General features: G+C 53.0%; 1 protein-coding gene across 8 annotated transcripts in view; it reads right to left on the bottom strand.

The window, feature by feature from the left end:
* Positions 1-2,045: 2,045 nt before the first annotated feature.
* STK32B (serine/threonine kinase 32B) overlaps positions 2,046-21,007 on the bottom strand; it is a 387,425-nt gene continuing 368,463 nt past the window's right edge. For 6 of the 8 annotated variants that reach the window (XM_053217584.1, XM_027033772.2, XM_027033829.2 and 3 more), the window contains one exon: positions 2,046-3,941. In XM_053217584.1, the coding sequence (XP_053073559.1) occupies positions 3,803-3,941 (139 nt within the window). In that variant the 3' untranslated portion in view covers positions 2,046-3,802. Of the gene's footprint in view, positions 3,942-7,939; positions 8,033-13,447; positions 19,359-21,007 lie in introns of those variants that run through there. The other 2 variants (XM_053217583.1, XM_027033784.2) reach the window with 2 other exon arrangements.

Below are 21,007 nucleotides of genomic sequence, written 5' to 3'. Positions count from 1 at the left end.
GGCTCTGCACTGGGGCTTTGGTGTTGATAGGGACGCTTGTTCACTGATGCCTATTTTGCTATTGTTTCATGAGCTCCTTTAAGAATCTGTTATAATGGGGTTTGGGGACATGGCGAAGGGCTGTCAGCACAACAGGATTCAGGTATTTCTCACCCTGCCCAGAACATCATCTGAGAGCGCCCCACTCTCACCCTTAATTGTTAAGAGTTGGCTAAATGTGACCTGCGAAATGAATTTCTATTAGGAAATGCCATTAAGTATAGAACATGGTTGTTCAAATAGCTTCCAAGAATCAGGACAATACAAAATGGCGGCCTTGACGCCTGGGAAGAGTCTGCGTGTAATGTGTCACTCTCGCTGCGGAGAGGAAAGGATTAGAAAGTGTGTGTTTGGGGAACGTGGAATCAACACGAGGTGCAGAGACACTGAGAGGGAAATCCATTAATCATGTTTGTCCGTGCTTACCCAGGAAGAAAAAGCTGTGTGTGTTTTGTTGACAGTCAGTAATTAAACACGAGAGAGGCCTCATCATGATTTCATGCTCCCGGTAGGAAGAGGAAATGGTGAGAGACACAGCGCATGGGCTGAATCATCAGAGCGATAGGCATTTGCTAAACGTGGCCAGAGCTGGGCGCCGAGGTGGGAGCGTCTGCACTCCTTCCACATCCATTGAGAACCTGCTGAAAGGCAGTTCGGTGCTGGGGGCCAGCAGAGCACAGCCCGCCCTGATGGATTCAGAACCTGGCGTGGGAAAGAGGGTTTGGGACAAGATACTGTAATATCTGCCAGTGAACAGGAAGGGATTCACACCATCCAGCTTTGGCTTTACTATTACTCTAAATATGCACCATTTTTACTCACTGGCACAAGAAGCCTACGAGGTATTTCCAGGGAGGCAAGGAAACCCTGTTGCCACCGCCCGTCTCCAGCTTGTCCTATCATGCCCAGATTGCAAATCACGATCCTCCTGCAAATTCTTGCTTCGGTGCAAATTTCTCTGATCAGATTGCTTGCTCAGCAGTATTGGGCTGGGCTACTCCTTGGGAATGGGTGTTTGCATGAGGGAGAAGGGAAAAGTCTTTTGGAACTTGGAACTCAGGGGAGATGGCTCTGAGGGGGTGGGTAGGGACTGCGTACTCCACTGGGTGGAGGGTGGAGAAGGGCAGCCCCTGGGAGTGCACTGGAGAGTGGAGAGAAAAATACCCAGGAAGTACAGTGGGGCCAGACGGCAGGCAGGAGGATGCCCAAAGCAAGCTTCACCCACCCCACCCCACTTAGCGTTGGGCTTGCTCTCATCTCATTCATTCCAAAATTACTGATGACCTCTTATGAGCCAGCAGAGTTGGGCCTGGAATATGGAGGCTGAGACACAGACACAGCCACGAATAGGTCTTGGCCTCTCTCGGCTTGAAGGAGGATGAGCCATGGGCAAAAGTCGCCTTACTGTGCAGTTAATGGCCGTCAGAGCCAAGGGAAAGTGAAAGTGCGTGAGCAAGCACGTGGAAAAGGTCATGTCTGGCTCGGGTTAGTCAGTGTGGTCAGGAGACCAGAAGCCATCGTGGAAGGGGTGGAATTGACCCCGGAGAGGCATGTATTTTGATGTGCGGGTGTGGGAGTTGAAAGGCATCCCAGGCAGGGACAAGGGGGTGGGCAAAAGCAGGGAGGCGGGAAATCCAGAAGTCTGTGCTTTAGAGTACATGGTTTATCAGCACCCGCACATGTGCTGTATAGAGGTTTGAGCTGTGTAATTTGAAATTTTAAGAGTTTTTTTGCTCTAGGTGGAAAACTTTCTGTATTTTTTCTCTAATAAACGGATTGCACCTTTATAGTGTAAAATAATGATGGTGATGATGAGAGTAATAACGATGATAATAATACAAATTGGGATCGAGTTTGATTTTATTGGGAGTCAAGTAAACACATTACCAACTTGGTGTCCTTCCCCCTCCTGTCTCTATGTTTCCAATTCAACTAGAGCCTTTTGGCTCTAAGAGGAACACGGCCCCTCCCCACCCAACCCCGAACAGGAACAACGTCGCAAGAAGGAATGCCCAAGAAATAGTTTATTCTGAACAAGAAACAACATCAACTTAAACACAGCCAGGAAATCTGGTGTCTCTTGGGCTTACTTCTAGCTCCTGCCCCCTAATTCATGAACTCAGCCCAGCAAGAAATCCTAAGTGCTGCCCGGGTCACAGTGAAGAGAGAAGCAGCCCTGCGGTTGCCTGAAGGGAACAGGACAGTGCCGGTGGGGGACGGAGAACGACGAGTGCGCAAGACAAGCAGACTGACGTGGGCAACGGAATCGAGGAGTAGGCTTGGCTGAAAGGAGGACTCTTAGGAGCATCTCCTTTTTGAAGGTTAAAGACAGAAAACCACACCCTCCGTTAAAACGTCTCTTAAGATTTCGGAGAGATGGCACGGACGGCCCCGAGGGTGGACTGATGATGTAAAAAGTAAAAACCGGAAGTTGGAAGGAAAACTAAAACCACAGCGGAATGTCGACAGGGATGGACGGAGTTCCAAGACTCCGGGAACAAAAGCTCAAGGAAGCCAAACCACCGGACTCGTTTCTGCGGAAAGTGACCTGCCAAACGAGTGGCGTAGGGAAGTCTCTGCAAACGATGACGGTGACGCGGGCACAAAGTGCCTACCATGCAGTGGGTGCCCTGTGCTGGGCACGGGACACACAGAATGCCACCGACTCCCGTAACCACCCTGCAAGGCTGGCTTCATCACCGCCGCTCTGAAACAAGGAAACGACACCGAAGTGATTATGCCGTTTGCCTAAGGTCTTCCGGTTGGTAAACAGCAGGGCTGGGTTCCGAGCACGAGCCTGACGCCGCGCGGAAGCTCGGTCCCCGGCGCTACGGCGTCTCCCCATCCAGAGGGCAGAGTGCTGCCCGCACAGGTCCCACCGCCGTTTGTTCCTTGTGCGACTCCACTGTCCTCCTAGACTCAACTTCTTGGTGACCCACGCTTCTTTGTTCCTCAATACAGAGCCACCTCATCCGTGGCACTTGGGGACCCTCTTTAGGACAATGCTGAGGAGGCCACTTCCCACCCTTCACAGGAAAGACGCCCAGAAAGGGGACGGGGACTCAGAATTTGGCGGTGGGACTGGGTTTGGGAGGAACTCTCAAAATGGTGGTCAGTGACTTGACCTTCTGAAGGGCATCCACCTGCCATGCCAGTGCGGGGTGGGGGGGGGGGCCTGCTGGGATTACAGGTGGGAGGCGGTCTTCTGTGAAGAAGGGCAGACACGCACCTGTAGCATCAGGACCTAGGGGACCAGGCTGGTGCGCGGCCACGCCACCTTAGAGGGTCAGAAAGACCGGCCTCCCAGAGGCGGCAAATGAAGACACTTCCGGTTTTGCTCCAGGATGTGGGAATCGTGGGAATGGAGGGGGTGCCTAGTTGCCTTGCGGGATGGGAGTGGACTTCAAATATCAAGGTTCTATTTTGCCTGTGTAAACAATTTCATAAATGTCACAGATTTTGCATGTCTCCTACCTATTTGGTTTCTCCCAATAACCTTGTAGAAGTGGGACAGACAGCTGTTTTAACCCCTTTGGCAGATGCAGAAAACTGAGGCACAGGAAGGGCAAGGTTGTCCGAAGTCACGCAGAGAATCCGTCAGGCACCTGCGACCAGAACCCGGGCTTCCCAGCTCCAAGCCCAGGGCTGTCTCTGCATCTGGTGTTACCAGGAGTGAGATAGGGACCATCGTGGCACAGAGAGGGGCTTCCGGTGGGCAGGACGGGAATGCGCACAGTCCCGTCAGGCGGCCGCAGGCGGTGGCTTAGCTGCTGCAGCCCCGGGAGCAGGCGTGGCCCAGGATGTTGTTGTTGCAGCCGTCCTGGAGCTTGCCCTGGGTCTGGCTCCCAGCTCGGCCCTCTGTGTCCAAGAGCTGGCTGGTCTGCCCCTGCTGCCTCCTCAGCCTGCAAATAAACACAGCACAGACCTGAGTTGGTGGCATAGAACGGAGGGTGGCGGGAGGTCCGGGAGACGCGTTTGGACAAACAGGGCAACTGGGAAGCCCTCGCCCACGCCGTCCCCTGGCTTGGGAGGCACGGCTGCTATGGGCCCAGAGTGTGGCGCCCTGGAGCCCAGGCGGGCCTGGGATCGAAGCCTGGGTCGGGTGCACTCCGGTGAGATACTTAACACACAGAGCCTCAGTTACCCTATCTCCGGAAAATGGGGATAATGATTCCTGCCTTATGACTCCCTGCGAAGTCTGCGGGAGATCATGGATGCGATTTGCAAAGCTCACACCGTCGGTGTTGGTGATGAGCCCCCGCGCATCATTCATTCACGCCTGTGATCGAATGCCCACTGATGTATCAGCCACCATGCAGGGGAGCAGGGGAGACCCTGGCCAGCAAAGTAGTCCTCTTGTCTGTCCTCACGGAGTTTACCATCTAAACGGGCAATGGCCACTAATCAACTTATACCCCAAATACATATCCAAACAGATGAGCACCCAGCCTTACAAAATGGCCCACGACAAACTGTTAAGGGGGCATGAGTCTCAGCCCTGCATTTCTTCACAGCTGGCCACCCTCCACAGCATCTAAGACGTCAACATCATTCTCTTTGTGACCTTCAAGTTCACGTTCACGCATGATCCTAGAACTGTCACCGCGTGCATGGTGCAGGCAAAAAATAAAATGGAGACCTTCAGGGAGGGAGGGAGGGAGAAGTCTGAGACCAGGAAGAACACAGCTCTCAGCACTTGCTAGTTGGGCACCGTGGGTCAAGCTGCTGTCTTCTTCTGGGCCTCAGTTTCCCTCTGTAAACCTGGGATTATCCCATTCACTTGGCAGGAGGCTAAGGGAATCAGAGAGCATGTGTGTGAAATATCCACTATGGGGCTGGAAATAATAATATTGCCACAATTCTTTTTAAATTTTTTAAAATTTTTATTTAAAAACAATTTTTTTTTTTTTTTTTTTTTTTTTTGAGAGTGAGAGAGACAGAGTGCAAGCAGGGGAGGGGCAGAGAAAGAGGGAGACACAGAATCCGAAGCAGCAGGCTCCAGGCTCCTAGCTGTTAGCACAGAGCCCGATGTGGGGCTCGAGCTCATGAACCACGAGTTCATGACCTGAGCCAAAGTCAGTCGCTCAACCGAATGAGCCACCCGGTGCCTCTAAATTTTTTTTAAATGTTTATTTATTTTTGAGAGAGAGAGAGAGACAGAGTGCGAGCGGGGGAGGGGCAGAGAGAGAGACACACAGAATCTGAAGCATGCTCCAGGCTCTGAGGTGTCAGCACAAAGCCCAATGTGGGGCTCGAGCTCATGAACCACGAGTTCATGACCTGAGCCAAAGTCAGTCGCTCAACCGACTGAGCCACCCGGTGCCTCTAAATTTTTTTTAAATGTTTATTTATTTTTGAGAGAGACAGAGACAGAGTGTGAGTGCGGGAGGGGCAGAGAGAGAGACACACACAGAATCGGAAGCAGGCTCCAGGCTCTGAGCTGTCAGCACAGAGCCCGATGTGGGGCTCGGACTCCCGAACTGCGAGTTCATGACCTGAGCTGAAGTCGGACGCTTAACTGACTGAGCCACCCAGGTGCCCCATATTGCCACAATTCTCCTTGTTCTGAAGGACGCAGGTTTCAGACTGAATTTACTTTTTAACATTAGTGGCTTCCGTCCAGCAGAGTGTGGACCTATGAAAGATGTAAACAACAGCCACTTCACTCGGCAAACATGCACGTGACTACAACACAGTCATGGCCTTGACAGGTCACAGTGTGTGTGTTTGTGTGTGTGTGTGTGTGAGTGCGTGCGCACGCTTGGTGGGGTCTTCTAGTGTCTGCAACAATGTGAGGGCTGGAGTGAGCTCTTCAGGTAATGCTGAAGTACCAGCAACAACACAGTATTTTTAAGACGGGAAACTTGGTGGCCACTGCCTCCTACCCTTGGGCCACCCGCAGGGCCGAGGAGCAGGTGTGCGGTCCCTGTGCCCCTGTGGCTCGCAGCTGTCCAGCTAGCACACCTGGGAAAGATGGTTAGGGCTCGCAGTCATCATCCTATTGAAGGAGGCGTCAGCACCCAGAGGGCGGCCTGGGGTCTAGAGGACAAAGTGGGTGGGGCAGGGAGAGTCTTTCTAGGATGCGGAGAGGGGGTGGTCAGACTTCCTGGGCAGGGCTGGGAACTTCCCGGGAACCTTCCTCCCCTGTCCCTTCTCTTTCCTCTCCTTTGTTTTAAGGGACTCTCTCAGGCACTCCTGGAAAGAAAATCAGATAAAAACTAGGGAAAAGTCGAAAACTCAAATGGCTAAGAACCTAAATGGCAGATGCCTGCACTTCCAAAGCAGGACGTTCCTCTTTGGTTCATAACTATAATACCATGTAATTCTCTGGGTGTATCACAAGATAAACACGAATCCCATTACCACTTTCTGTTAAATGTTCAAACACAGCAGAGGTAGCATTGCTGTCTCTACACCCCAGTCCTTCTCTAATTATAACACAAAATATAGCTTCAAAAGTTGCATAATAAAGAATGGAGCAGATGAGGGAGAGGTGGATTTGGAAATCTTGTTGGGGCAGGGAAGGTTTCCTGTTTGAGCTGGGCTTTAAGGATTTGTATGGAATGGGGGTAGCGGGAGGGAGGCAGGGGTTCTGAAATGAAGGGACAGGAGTGAGGTAAGGCACAGAAATAGAACAAACAGAACACTGCTGTGTGGACCAGCATCCTCTCTGGAGCTGATGGTTTAGGCACTCTGGCCCCTTCTTTTGGCCAGAGTTATTTACGAGTAGAACCAGCAGCTTCAAGTCCGCCTTCTTCTGTGGAGCGTCATACATAAAATACTGTGACCGTGAGTACTGGACCCTACAGCACTAACTGAATGAAGTACGGGGCATGCGTGCCCCTGGCAACCTACCATCAGATTCATTGTGAACCAAGGTGGCCGAATCAAGGAAGAGGGACCCTTCTCTGGGCATCCCCCCATCCACCTAGAGCCTGTGGAGCTGGGATTCTACTCGAGTTCCGGGAGACACCAAAGCCTGCATTCTTCCAACTACATCTGCAATGCCCCTCACCCACCAACATTCATCATCCATTCTCCACCCACCCAGGAAAATCCATCCATTTTCCACCCACCGATCCATATATTCATCCACTTATTTACTCATCTGCCTATTCACCTACCCCATCCATCCATCCATCCATCCATCCCCCATCCATCCATCCACCCTTCCATCTGTTCATCCATCCATCCATCCATCCATCCACCCTTCCATCCATCCATCTACCAATCCATCCATCCACCCTTCCATCCATCCGCCCTTCCATCTGTTTATCCATCCATCCATCCCCCATCCATCCATCCACTTCCATTATGTCCACCCATCTGTCCCACCCCCAACCCCACCTATTCATCCCTCCTCACCTGTCCACCCCTCACACCCTTACCGATTTACCACCCAGCCACTCACCTCCCCTATAAACACCCAACACCCATCCATCTGCCTCATCCATTGATCATCCCCCCATCCACCTAATTATCTATCTAGTCATCCATCCATTTCTTCATCCATTCACTATACACTGATCTGTCGATCTCCTGATTTACCCCCATTTCCCCATCCACCCCCCTCCCATCTATCTCCTATTCATCTACTATCCATCCACCCATCACCCTTCTGCCTATCCGTTTATCCATCCACTCCCATATTTCCATTCATCATTGCCACCCACCCATCTGCTCAATACACTTCCACCTACCCACCCACCACCAACCCGTGCATCCCCCTACCCTTCCACTAGCACGGTCTGTGGCTCACAGTTGAAGGGGCTGTGGAGCAGGGCAGAGAGAAAACAGCGAACATTCACTGTGATGAAGTCTCTGCTGGAAGGAAGTGCCACAGCGTAGCACCAAGGGTCTGGGCTTAGAGCCAGCCTCCATCCCTGGGGCTGCCACTTACGAGCTACGTGACTTTGGGAGGCTGGACTCCCAGGGCTATCGTTCTTCAAGACCCATGCTCTTTCCGTTGACTCCTATGCCGTCCAATCTGGACCTGGAGGGAAGAGAGCGTGGAATGATTTTTCCACGCTCTGAAGGAATTAGAATGGCTCGTGTTGCTGAAATAGGAATCCGTGAACCGAGAAAGAGATACGAAACCATATGGTTGTGGCCCTGAGAGCTCACTTCTATGACTAGCCCACAGCCCGGTTTTATCTGTAATGGGAAGAAATGAAAAAGGCTTTTACATATCCTACTAGGCAGAGCTCAAGTCTGCTGATGCAAATTGGCTGGTTATCCCTGCAATGGCAGGAACATTTAATTTTCTCAGCCAACTTATCAAATTAATTGTCAGCTTTGTGGCCGGAATTCCGAGTGACAGACACAAGTTCCCTCAACCCGCCCCCCCCACCCCGAACTCCACCATTAGATGCTAGAAGGAAGCACTCTAGGATAGCAAACCTTGCCCAAGGAGAGGAGGACACACATTAAAATTCGTAATAAATCGGGCTGGAGGCATTTTTCAAAGGCAAAGCATCTGAGAGAGTAAAATAAAATGATTAGCAATCAGAGTAATTTAAAATCAAGCTATATCACACAGGCTGGATGCAGTCGGCTTAATACCCAACATCCATCCAGTACGGGCTTTCCGCAGGTAAGGCCCTGCCTCTGACATGAGAGCCGGGTTTTCGTTTGTGCCATCAGCTTCGAGAAAGAAAACCATTTTAAAGCGTTTTCACACCTATTGATATCATCCCACTGGTTCTCCCCATGTATGTTTCCTGGATTGTGTAGAAAGGTGGATGGAGAGGCAAAGGGGTGTATCAGGAGAGTGCAGGCTTAGGAGTCTCAGCAGAATTAGATCAGAGGCCAAGCTTCGCCATCACTGGCCGAGTGGCTGGGGACTTGCAACTTCTTCAAGTCTCTCTCTCTCTCTTCATCTGCAGCACAGGGACAGGAGAAGATGAACCACTGTGTGCCATCCGTCTTTCCCATAGCAGCTACTTTATAAAGGGCAGCTATTTAAAAACAAATTTTAATGTTTACTCACATTTGACAGAGAGAGAGAGCACAAGCAGCGGAGGGACAGAGAGAAAGGGAGACAGAATCCAAAGCAGGCTCCAGGCTTCGAGCTGCCAGCACAGAGCCCGACGTGGGGCTCGAACTCACGAGTCGCGAGATCATGACCTGGGCAGAAGTCAGATGCTTAACCGACTGAGCCACCCAGGCATCCCTAAAGGGCAGCTATTTTTGCGATGATGATGATGATGATGATCGCATTGTGGAGATACTCTCATTTTGCAGATCAGGAAACTGAGGATCAGGAAGTAAAAGTTAACTGCCTGTCATAGTTCTGATGGAAGCCTCCAAGCATGGAGGCCCCCAGAGATGGTTCTGTAGGCCACGTCCTGGGTGGGGAGGGGGTCAGGGCAGAAGAACTGGAGGAGTGGAGGATACTGGGATGGGGTACACACGGAATGGCTGAGCGTCAGGACCCAGAAAGTGGGTGAAACAGGACAACGGGCTGAGTAAGACAGAATCCAGGCCCAGGAGTCACGGCGGGGTGCAGAGGGGTCCACAAACCAGGGAAGACCAGGGTGTGGAACCAGAGACCGGAACCAGGTTTCCTGCCTTGTTATGTTGTCTCTCATCCACTGGAGACGGCCGTCTGTGTCTACACAGTACCCGGCACACGGTCAACGTGCCGGAAGGATGGGTGGGCCAAACAAAGGAATAAATGGCCACCCTTCATTAGCAGGGTGCTTGCCCAGCGGTTGGCAGGCTCTGTGTCACCATCAACAAGGGGGAAAGAAGGCCAGTTGTAATTAAATGAAACAACAAGTGTCCTCACGGGACACAAATTGGATTGTCATTTGCAGAACTGGTGAGTCTCAGCCCTTGTGGGCAACAGTTCACCTGAGTTAACATGCATGAAGCTCTTTTTTCTTGTAGCTGAGGGAGTTGGGACAGGTTGTTATGTGTGTGTGTGTGTGTGTGTGTGTGTGTGTGTGAATTAAAAATTATGGCAAAATCATGTTTGACCCAGCACTTAATGGACATGGGCTGGTAATTCTGTATGTAATGAATTACATTAGCCAGCACTCATGTAGCGTGCACGGATTACGTAGCAGAGGCCGTTAAGTACTTAACACGTGTGAACTCACTTGTCCTAACAACCACCCTAGGAAGTTGGCATTTACATCCCATTTTTCAGATGAGGACACTGGTGCCCTGGCATGAGGCCCAAGGTCACAAGGCTAGCAGGGATCAGTATTCAGACCCGGTGAGTCTGACTCCAGGACCTGTGCTCTTAGCTGTTATGTATATTGCCTCTCTGTGGTTCCTGAAAACCAGAGTTGAAGTTCCAGGGAAGTTCTGGAAGAGCCCATGCCAAACCGAACAAAGGTTATCGGGTGGGGTTGGGAGGTGGATGTGGAAAGGAAGATAAATAGTCACTGGCGTGTACTCCGCAAGAATCCCTTCTCTGGCATCCCTGGCAGAGTCCACTCTGGGCAGGACCCTGCTGCTCACCCCGCCCGAGATTTCCTGCACGGGGAAATAGCTCAGACCCTTAGAACCTTCTCCCACCTAGAACCAAGACAGATCTGCCGTATGCCAGCTGCTCTCCTTTGGCCGTTGGTGCGCTCTCTGGAATTCTTCTCTGTCTTCAATTCTTAGGAGCCCCCGGGGCTGACCATCTCCCGTTGTCCCCCCAGATCCACTCAACCCAGCTGGGAGCCTGGGAATCTGCAGCCTAGGAATCTGGTGGGGGTGGTGCATATTGAAGGCTCCCACGCCCTTGGCTTAAGCGAGCTTAGCCAAGGGGTGGGGGGCTGCAGAGATCAGGAGCAGGGGGAGTCAAGCTGGGGTATCTGTTCCCCAGGGGCTCCCTGCACCGTCTCCTTGAGCAGCTGGGAACACTGGAAGGTCACTGTTCCAGCTGAGGTGGCCGTGTCCCCTCTTCCCCCTTCTTCCAGTGTCCAGGTGGAAACGCGGTGGCTTCCGTGTAGCCCCAATCCGCCGCACTGTGTGAGCGGTGGGACATACAGAGGGGCCTTTTCAAATAAGTCTCCTGGGAGTATTTCCTCTGGGATTCGGGCTGAAAAAACAGCTTTCCGGTCTCTGTAAGGTGTCTCTTCCTTCGGTAAAAACTCAGCGTAACTGGCTGTTCTACTTTGAAATCTCATCACTTCCTGGGAAGACAGCCTTCTCTGCAATTCTTATCTCACACATTCAATAACAGCCTTTGGCCAGAAGCTGTTACAATTCTGTTTTATCTGCCGCTGCCTGAAGCAAACGTAGGGTGTGCACCAAGGGTGTGAGATAGCAAAGTGGAGCGGATTGTCTTACTATCCTCCCCCTCTCTCCACCCCTTTGCAAGCAGATCGGCTTGGGGCAAACAGCAGGGACAGCCATCCCGTGGGGGTGATGGGGATTGAGATGTATCGGGTGTGCGTTCTCATTCGACACCTCCTCATTCAGTGCCTGCATCCACCTTCTGGAGAAGAACCAACAGCACCCCTGGTGAGGAGAAAGGGCCGTCAAGCTATAGCAGCTGGTGGTAGGTCACACGCTTTTCAGACCTGAGCCCAGACTCCAGTGAAGGACCCCGCTCTTCCCGCCTTCCCAGCCCCGTGCTTCTTCCTGCCCGAGCAGATTCCTCTCTGGGTCTAGAGGTGAGGTTGATCTTTTGTGTCTGAGCAGGCTGACGGGAGAGACTTCCTGGGTCCCCACTGGCTTGGGTGCACAAGAAAGGCCTGAGCCAGCAGCCTAGTGGATGGACAGTCACCAAACGTTCTGATCTGCCCGCTTCCAGGCGCCTGGCAGGATCTCGCTTCGGGGCTCCCGGGGCTGGGCGGGCTGTGTGACTCATTCTGGCCAATGAGTGTGAGTAGAAAGTGCGACCAACAGACTGGAGCAGTGCTGTTGCCAGACCCTCTCAGAGTCTCTTTCCTCTGTCACTGTGATGCTCCAGCGATGCTGCTGCTGGCTGGGTCCTGAGTGAGGAGGATGATGGCGCTGTGGGAGGAGCACCCCCGCCCCCGCCCCGACCTGCCATAGACATTCGGTGCAGATAAGAAACAAACCCTCATTATGAGCCGCCGAGATGCGGTGTAGGCTCAGAGAGGGGATCTGGAGGTCCAGCCACCGGTCTGTTGGTGAATAATGGCCTCAGTCTGGTTCTGGGTTGCAGAGTTGCCATGGTTGGAAACCCTGTGGCTCCAGACAGGAATGAACTCTTTGACAGTTGAGGGGCCCGAGGGAGAGGTACACTTTGGGGCCGCTCACCTCCGTGCCTGGGCCATCAGCTCCGTCTGTCCGCTTATCCTCCCCACCCCCATCCATGCACGGTCGCCATGTTTCCACCTTCCCAGAGGAAGAGGAGGTCAGATGGGAAGTCAAGGGGGATCACCTGCCCTTTCTTTGTTAATCTGCCCTAGCCCTCAACATGCGCCACTCCTTCTTCTCTCCTCTGCCGGCCTCAGTTAACTCCACCCTATCAATCCATTTTCCAAGTGGAGAGCACTGCCTTTGTTTTGCCTTTGCACAACTCGGCCGAGACAGGAGCTGACGCCTTTTTATAGACCTTACCTTCCTCCTCTTAGCTATTGATGGGGTAAGGGCAGGCACTTGATGCAAGCGGTGCCAATCAGAATCCTCCTCCCGTGGCCAGACTTGATTGGTCCAGGGAATGTCACCTGACCCAAGTGGGGCCAATCAGAGCCATGTCCTGGGATTCTTGCATTTGAGATCCAGCAAGCTTTCTCCTTGGTGACTTTCCTTCAGCTTCCTCTTTTGTCTGCTTTCCTGGGTCTGGTGCTAGAGGTGGGAGGCTCGAGGTCTCCGCACTGTGTCTTCCACTGTGTGGAAAGAACGGGTTTACCATAAAAGAAAACGACCTCAATGTACAGAGAAGCAGGACTCCCTGGAAGGAGGAACGAGCGAGAGTCCCATTTCACCTAAGCCATTTGCTTTTTTTATTTCCAACCCTAGCAGCCACGAGGGCCTCAAGAGAATTCACCATTTATGCTGGTGTCTGTCTTTGTGACCTCCCAGGGCCACAAGTCTTCCAGGGGAAGCAATGGCACATAAGTGTATGGTTATTAAATGTATTAAAATATCACTAATTCATTTACATGTCAAACGTCCATACTTCAGAAGTCACTACAATTTTTAGTTTGCACTCTTTGTAAAATAACTTTTCTGAGACTAATAGGCACGCTTAACATTTTGGTTAAAATTTGGGAGGAATCGGGGCGCCTGGGTGGCGCAGTCGGTTAAGCGTCCGACTTCAACCAGGTCACGATCTCACGGTCCGGGAGTTCGAGCCCCGCGTCAGGCTCTGGGCTGACGGCTCGGAGCTTGGAGCCTGTTTCTGATTCCGTGTCTCCCTCTCTCTCTGCCCCTCCCCCGTTCATGCTCTGTCTCTGTCCCAAAAATAAATAAACGTTGAAAAAAAATTTTTTTTTAAAAATTTGGGAGGAATCAAGGGTTAATGACTGCCGAGCACGGAGCCTTCACTGGTCCCTGGAAGGCGTGTATGCTCCTCACGGCTCCCTGGTGATGTACCAGCAACTGCGTGAAATATATTCCCTCAAAGTTTCGGAGACCAGACGTCTAACACCGAGGTGTCCGCAGGGGCCTGGGGTAAATCCTTCCTTGTGTCTTCGGGCTTCCAGTGTTTGCCAGCGATCCCTGGCATCCCTCAGATTGTGGCCACTTCTGTCTTCAAATGTCCCTCTCCTTAGAGAGACCTGTCATTGGATATACCTAGTCCAGTTTCACATCATCTTAACTTGATTACTTCTGCAAAGACCCTATTTCCAAATACAGTACTGGGTGGGGGGCGGTCAGGAGTTCATCATACCCCTTTGGGGGACACAAGGCAACCAACAAAAGAGCCATTTCAGGCGGAAAACATGAGGATTTTTCATAAGGATTCTGGGGGCGGCCCAGAGCTAGAGAAAGCGGAGGGCATTAACATTAAGGACCCGCAGAGAAGTTGCCAGTTGCCTCTAAGCACTTATTTCAGACCATCTTACTGTTTGTATTCTGTTTTTATTTATTTATTTGTTTATTTGTTTATTTATTTATTTATTATTTTTCTGACTATGCAATTTATTGTCAAATTGGTTTCCGTACAATACCCAGTGCTCATCCCAACAGGTGCCCTCCTCCATTGTATTCTGTTTTTTACATACATTCTGAGTGACACCATTTGTTTGCTTCCCTTGGATATTTTAATTAAAGTTCTGACATTTAAAACAGTTAAAGGTAAGAGTCAGTGGAAAGAATACGAGCTTGAGAAACCCCGGACTATGTGGGATCCCAACTCTGCAAAAACACTGACCGCTGACTTCAGGCACCTGACTCCTTCTCTCTAGATGTCAACATTTACAAATCAAGGTTATGGTGAGGATTTATTTCAGATGAAATGTAACTGTACCAAGCCCAGCACATGGCATATAACAGGTTTTCAATATATTCACAAAGCAATAGTATTCTTTCATTTAATCGGCTGGCAATGAGATTCTTAGATGGCACAGAGAGAAAATTAGACCAGGATTAAAACAACAACAGTATTTACTTCAAAACAGACCATTAGATCCCTGTTCCTAATTTTCAAATTCATACACAGCCTCCTTTCACAAAGGACTTAATAAGGCCTATAAATATTCCCATACAAAATGGGCATATTTTACTCTGGAGAACTAATTGCAGGTGAAAGAAGATGGGACTTTAAATAATTGAAGTCTGAGGAGACCAGTGACAGCATGTGCTTCTAAGAGAAACAGGGCTGTATGGATTCAGCTATTTGTGAGGGACCGTGTGTTGCCTCTTGGCCCACTGGAAACCTGCCATGCTGTATTTTCCGGGGTCTTTCACTGGGGGGTGAATGTGTCAGGATCAGTAGCCCTTAAAATTTTTTTAAAATGTTTATTTATTTTGGAGAGAGAAAGAGAGAGAGAGAGATAGCACAAGTGGGGCAGGGGCAGAGAGAAAAAGGGAGAGAATCCCAAGCAGGCTCCACACCATCAGCACAGAGCCCGACCCGGGGCTTGAACCCACGAACAGTGAAATCATGACCTGAGCCAAGATCAAGAGTCAGACGCTTAATGGACTGCATCACCCACATGCCCCAGGATCAGTAGCCCTTTTTAAACCAGGCTTCAGTTTCTCTTAAAGGATTTGGCAGAGGGCCCCGCCTCCCGTGTGACTTCCTGATCCAGAGTTTTCATGCAACTATCAGGATTCTGCAATCCAAGCACCTGCCGGGCCCCCTTCAATTGTGGCTGAAATTCCTCCCGCTGTTCCAGGTCGCTGAGCTGATCTTCCCTGACCGTCTTCCTGGGCTTTGGAAAGGCGCCACCCTGTTTCACGGAGCAGCGATCCCGGAAAGCCTGGCCTCACCCGCCACAGTCGTCTATGCTCTTCTTCTCTGCCTCAGTGGGCAGTAAAGCCTCAAGACTCTTGTGAGATTCAGAGATGCCACAACAGTCAGAGTGAGGCTTTCATCGATTTCTCTGACTGTGAAATGGTATGAAAAAAAAATCCCGTGAATGGAGCCGTGACGAGAACAGAATGAGCAGAGGGCTGCGGGTGCTCCCGCCACCCCATGGTTTAGAAAGGAGGTGCTCTCCGCTCTTTGTTGGCTCCCTGTCCTGGCTATGCTCACCTATAAATGACGTCGGGGCCACACAGACTGGACCGAAGACTAGAGAGAACCAAAATGCACTGGCCTTGACTTTGGAATGCGGGGTCCTTGAAGTTCACCTCTTCCTAGCAAAGGGGGTAGAGGACATGCCAGTGGTGAAGGTGAAGGTTCCTCCTTTACTGATTAATTCACGAGATGCAGATATAACCTTTTCCTGCCTTCCCCATGGGGAGGAGATCAGAGGGGAGTCAAAGTCCTCTGCAAATGGCACAGACCTTGTAAAGTCAAGGCCAGCCCTTGATGCGCAGGCCGAGGGGCAGAGAGGCTGGGACCCGCCCCACCCCACTTGCCCCCCATGCTCACAGCCCCGAGGGCAGCAGGACCAGGGCCTGCCCCGTTCATCCAGTTCCCAAGCCTGAAGTGAATCGTAACTTCACGCTGCTTACCCTCCATTCCCCCAACAGTTCCAGGCCGCAATAGAGGGTCCCTATCTCACTGCCTGGGGTCTCCAGGGAGCCCCCCTCCCCGAGGAAGATGAGGTCACCAAACTTTAATCATGTTTTGGTTATTCATCTGTCATTGTTCCAGGCCTCCCACCTTCGTCCTCAGTCGAGCCTGCAGTGGCTCGCTGTTGTGTTTTCTCAGGATGGGGAAGCAGGACAGACCGCTGTCACGTTAACCTGTACCATCTTGCACCTGGAACGTGTCCGGATTCACCAACACACGCCATCTACAGAGCTAGTGGAAACTCCTTGTTCCACATTAAATGTGCAGGGCGATGGACCGTTTTGCATTTCGATTTAGTGCTTGGACCCCGGAGCCTGATTACCTCCATGGAACCCCAGCCCTCTTAGTCATGTGCCCTCGACTCACGTTTCGTCTGCTCCTCTTCCCCTGTTACATGGGGGAGTAAAAGCGCCTGGCCCACATGATGGACGTACTGACTGCATCGCATGGAGCAGGTGCCCAATAAAAAGGTGTCGCTACACGCGAGCCGCTGCACCGCCTGGACGCGCTGGAGGCACACCTCAAAGACGCCGCTTAGGGAAAGTACCCCCTCCCTTCAGCTCCTCAATCCACCTGAGCGTGAGCCCCACGAGAACAGGGCCTTGCTCCCGGCTATGCCCACTTGTATCCAACCCCCGGGAGATGCTGAGTAAACCTCTCCCGGAGAGCTGGATGAACACACACGCAGCAGAAAGAGCCCAGGGTCTGGGGTTGGAAGATCAGATTTCAAATCCTTCATATCCCAGTTCAGACCTGCAGACGTTGGGAACGCTAATATGCCCCTCAGGAAAAGTGTGGCAAGTAAGGAGTAAGCAGTGACCCCCAACTGGGGGCAACTGGTCTGCTGGGGAACATCAGCCCGTGTCTGGGGTCAGTTTTGGTCGTGCTACTGGTGTCTAATGGGCAGAGGCCACGAAAGCTGGCAGGGCAGTCCCCACATCAAACAACTGACGTCAGTAGTCATCAGACGTTGACAGGGCCGAGGCTGACAAATCTGGATTAAAGGAACATGATCTGAAGCCATAAAGTCCTACACCAACGTCACTGACCATCGTTAACAGTATCACTAAGTACCACACATGCAGTAGCCCACATCTTTTAAATACAACATTTTTAGGGCCTCCAGACGTGGCTTTAATGTGATTTTTAAAATGCTGATTTCTTTACAAGATGACACAGATAGATAGGCAATTCAGCTCCTGAAACTCCTTTCTCACCAGGGGCTCCTTATTCTGCAAACCTCCGCCAAATGCTATTGAAAAGACCTTCTGGAAAGACTGAGCTCGAATCTCTGGCCAGAAATAGGAGGACAGGACCCACGGCGCCATTTCTCAAACTAATGGGAGCCTCAGCTGCCCAGGCCTTCGCATCCCTGGACCAGTCCCTGAAACAGATGCTCCACCTGGCTCGGCGGCCTCTTGCCAGTTGAGGTCTCAGCTCAGCAATAAAGTTGTGTTTCTAGAATATTAGGCAGTGCGAATTTGAATTTTGCCCTCTCTTTAGAAACTGAGGCCCAGAGAGGTCAGGCCCAGGGGCACGTCCTCCGCATCCCCACGGTGGCCTGTGCTAGCTACGAGCAGGCAAGGACACAGGGCCCGCTGGACCCACTTTGGTGTCTCAGGGTCCAGGCCGAGATTAGGGCACATCTGTTAAAGGACTGAGTGCGAATCTCCTCCAGGAGCTGGCTGATGCCCCCGGGGGCTGCCTGCTGAGGACAGCTTCCTCATCGCATGGGGGGAGGGGAACTTTTGTCTGCTCAAGAGCTCGTTCTAGCTGACGAAGCACACGTCCAGGCAGCCGTGCAGGGGTGAGGCCCCCGGGAGCGCCCTTAAGCCCGTGAGGGCTCGGAGATGCAGGTCACCAACCCCAGAGCAAGGGAGACAGACGGCTGGGAAGGTCTGCAGTTTTAGATCGGGATTCTTGTGGCCAGCTCAGAACCAACCAGAAGAGGCCCCGTGTGGGCACGCTTGGTCTCTCTTAGCAGAAGTTCTCAAAGTACGGATCAGCATGACACCAAGAACATGTTAAAACGCAGATCGCCAGGCCTATTCTCTCAGCTTCTGGCTCAGAGGGCACTGTATCCGTTCCCTAAGGCAGCTGTAATGCATCGCCAGCGTCTGTGGGGAGCGTCTGGTCCAGGCCCCTCCCCTGGCTTCTGGAGGCTGCTGGCGAACTTTGTGCCCTTCTCCCTGTGTCTGTGCCTCGTCTTATCAGGACACCAGTCCTATTGGATGATGGGCCCCTTACTCTGACATGACCTCATCTCAGCTGACCACATCTGCAACAACCCTAGGTCCAAATGAGGCCACGTTCTAGGATACTGGGGCTAGAGCTCCAACATATCTTTTTGCGGGGTGCAATTCAACACATAACAGGTGTGGCAACCCTACATGCTAATACCCCCTACCCCCGGCTGGGGGATTTAAAAAAAAATTTTTTTTTAATGTTTGTTTATTTTTGAGAGAAAGAGCATGAGCAGGGGAGGGGCAGAGAGAGAGGGAGACACAGAAGCAGGCTCCAGGCCCTGAGCTGTCAGCACAGAGCCTGACGTAGGGCTCGAACTCTCACAAACCATGAGATCAGGACCTGAGCCCAAGTCAGATGCTTCACCGACCCCCCCCCCCAGCCGGGAGATTCCGATGTGACCACGCGCTCCCTGCTGATTCCCTTTGCAGCCCAATGCACAGCGGCAGCCTGGCCCAGTGTGCTGTGAGCGGATGGCCTGGTCTGCCGACAAGGAAAGCGACAGCCGCTAGCCGCTGGAGGCTGCCGGGGCCGGTGAGGCCCCAGGGGATGTGACGGGGAGCCTGGCTCAGCATCTCCGGGTCCCCTACCCAGTCAGGCCACTGGCCACTGGCTGATGTCAGACAGGAAGGTCCTCTGTGCCAACATGGCAGGTGCTTTAAACACGGGGTTGCAGAATGGGGTGGGCGACAGACAGGTCCCATTTTTTTCTCTTGGTTTAGAAGGAAGACTCTTGGTTTGGGGCACACCGTGCTCGCGAATGGAGACATTGTACAGATGAGAAACTGCAGCAGAGAGGGTGGCGGTGGATGCAACGTGGTCCCCTTCCCACGTTCATCGTGGAGCAGGGATGCGGCTGGACCCGGAGGGGCCCACGCGGTGCTCAGACAGCATCCCGGGGTACGCAGCCGGGCCCTTCATCTGGATACTTGCACATGGCAGGTGGGAGCTAGCCTGGCAGAGCCTTCGGGGCCTGGGGAGGGAGAGGGTGGGCAGCCCAGGTGAGCAGGGAGGCAGGGTGCATTGTAGCCACCCCTGAGGCCAGCCGTCTACTTTCCTGTCTCCTGCTTTGCACACGCCCATCCGCCCCCCCGCCCCATCTGGAAAATGACTCTGTTCTCTCTCTTTGCTTTGCCAACTCCTGTCAGCCGCGCCAGCCTCCCTTTAAATGCATGACCACAAATCTCTGAGGGGTCTTCTGCATGGCCGGGCGACTTCCCCCATCAATTCACTTTTCCCCGTGAGAAAGAACATCTTACTGGTCAAAGCCACTATAGGGTGGTGGTTCTGCTAAGAGCAGCCAGATGTGACCCGTAAATAACCCAAGGAGGGGTATCTCATTTTCATGTTCATTTGAAAGGAAATGATCTGGGTTCTTTGGATTCCAGATGAAGCGTCTCCCGGCACACGGGACAGTGCGGCCGCCACGGCTGCCTATTCGGGTCCGCCACCGCTCAGCCTTTTCACGGGCTCCCGTCTGCCATCGGGTGCTCTCTGAGGACGCCTCAGTCCATGCTTGAGTGGAGGAAGGGTCCAGAACGAGGCTGCCTGGAGCCCCGGTCCAATGTGCTCGAGCTGGTGTGAGCAGAAGTTCCTGGGGCCAGAGTTCTAGGCCGGGGAAGGGACCCTGCGCCACCGCAGGGAAAGGGTGGTGAGCTCGGAAAGCACCCACATGTTGGCTGCCACCTTCCCCAGGTCTGACGGACTGTGGTCACAGAGGCCCTTCGCGTCCTGCTGGCCAGAACAGGGGGACTGGACAGACATGGGCCCCCAGTGGCGAGGCCTGCTCTTCTGGCCTGGTGTGCCCGCCTGGGCTGACCTGGGCACCCGGCCGCTAGTCGGAGAGCTGTGGCCGCCCGGGACAAATGTCGGGTTGCTGCTCCTTCGCCCGTCCCGGTGCTCCGTGCAGGATGGGGCCCTGCCCTGCCCAGCGGCCCACTGGCCGGAACCCACGCAATCCTGGGCGGAGTCCCTCACCTTCCACTGACACCGTGATGTCCCGGGAGATCAAACTTCTTCACCAGCTGTGTCCCTCCGTTTTGCCTTTCTGTGTACCGTCCTCACTCCTGGGGCCCCGTGCCCTTCCCCTCCCCCCCGCCTCAGGACTCAGCGGGGCATGGCAGCTTGGGAAGCTTCCCCGACGCCCGGCTGAGCCTGGCACCTGGTGTGAGAGCCGCTGCCTGGGCTGCCCTCTGGCACACATTCCTGCTGCTGTCACCTGCTGGGAGCAAACGTGGCGCCGTCCTGTGATGTCCAGGGCTCAAGCTGGCACTTCCCCACCTGGCTCTCCCGGAGCGTGGGAAGCGCGTCCCTTAGGCTCTGCAAGCCCAAGGCCTCGTTCGGTGTCGGTCACATGGAACGGGTCTGCGTCCAGTCCCACGTGTGGGGCTTCAGTCCCCACCCCACGAGCCCACTCCTGCCCAAATCCTGCTTTAATCAGTCCCAGTTGCATGAGCTCCTGACAGCATCCTGCTGGGATCGAGCCTGAGCCGTCTGCGTCCTTTGCTGACCGGCCCCGGTCATGCCGCCAGCTCAGAACCCACCAGAGCCCCTCCTAACCTGGTGTCGTCCCGGCTCCCGCCAGCCCGTGATGCCAGAGTCCCCGTCCGGCCCACACCAGCT

This window comes from Acinonyx jubatus, chromosome B1 (assembly GCF_027475565.1).
Source record: "Acinonyx jubatus isolate Ajub_Pintada_27869175 chromosome B1, VMU_Ajub_asm_v1.0, whole genome shotgun sequence".
Classification (NCBI taxonomy): domain Eukaryota; kingdom Metazoa; phylum Chordata; class Mammalia; order Carnivora; family Felidae; genus Acinonyx; species Acinonyx jubatus.
This window is presented reverse-complemented; position numbering and strand designations above follow the sequence as displayed.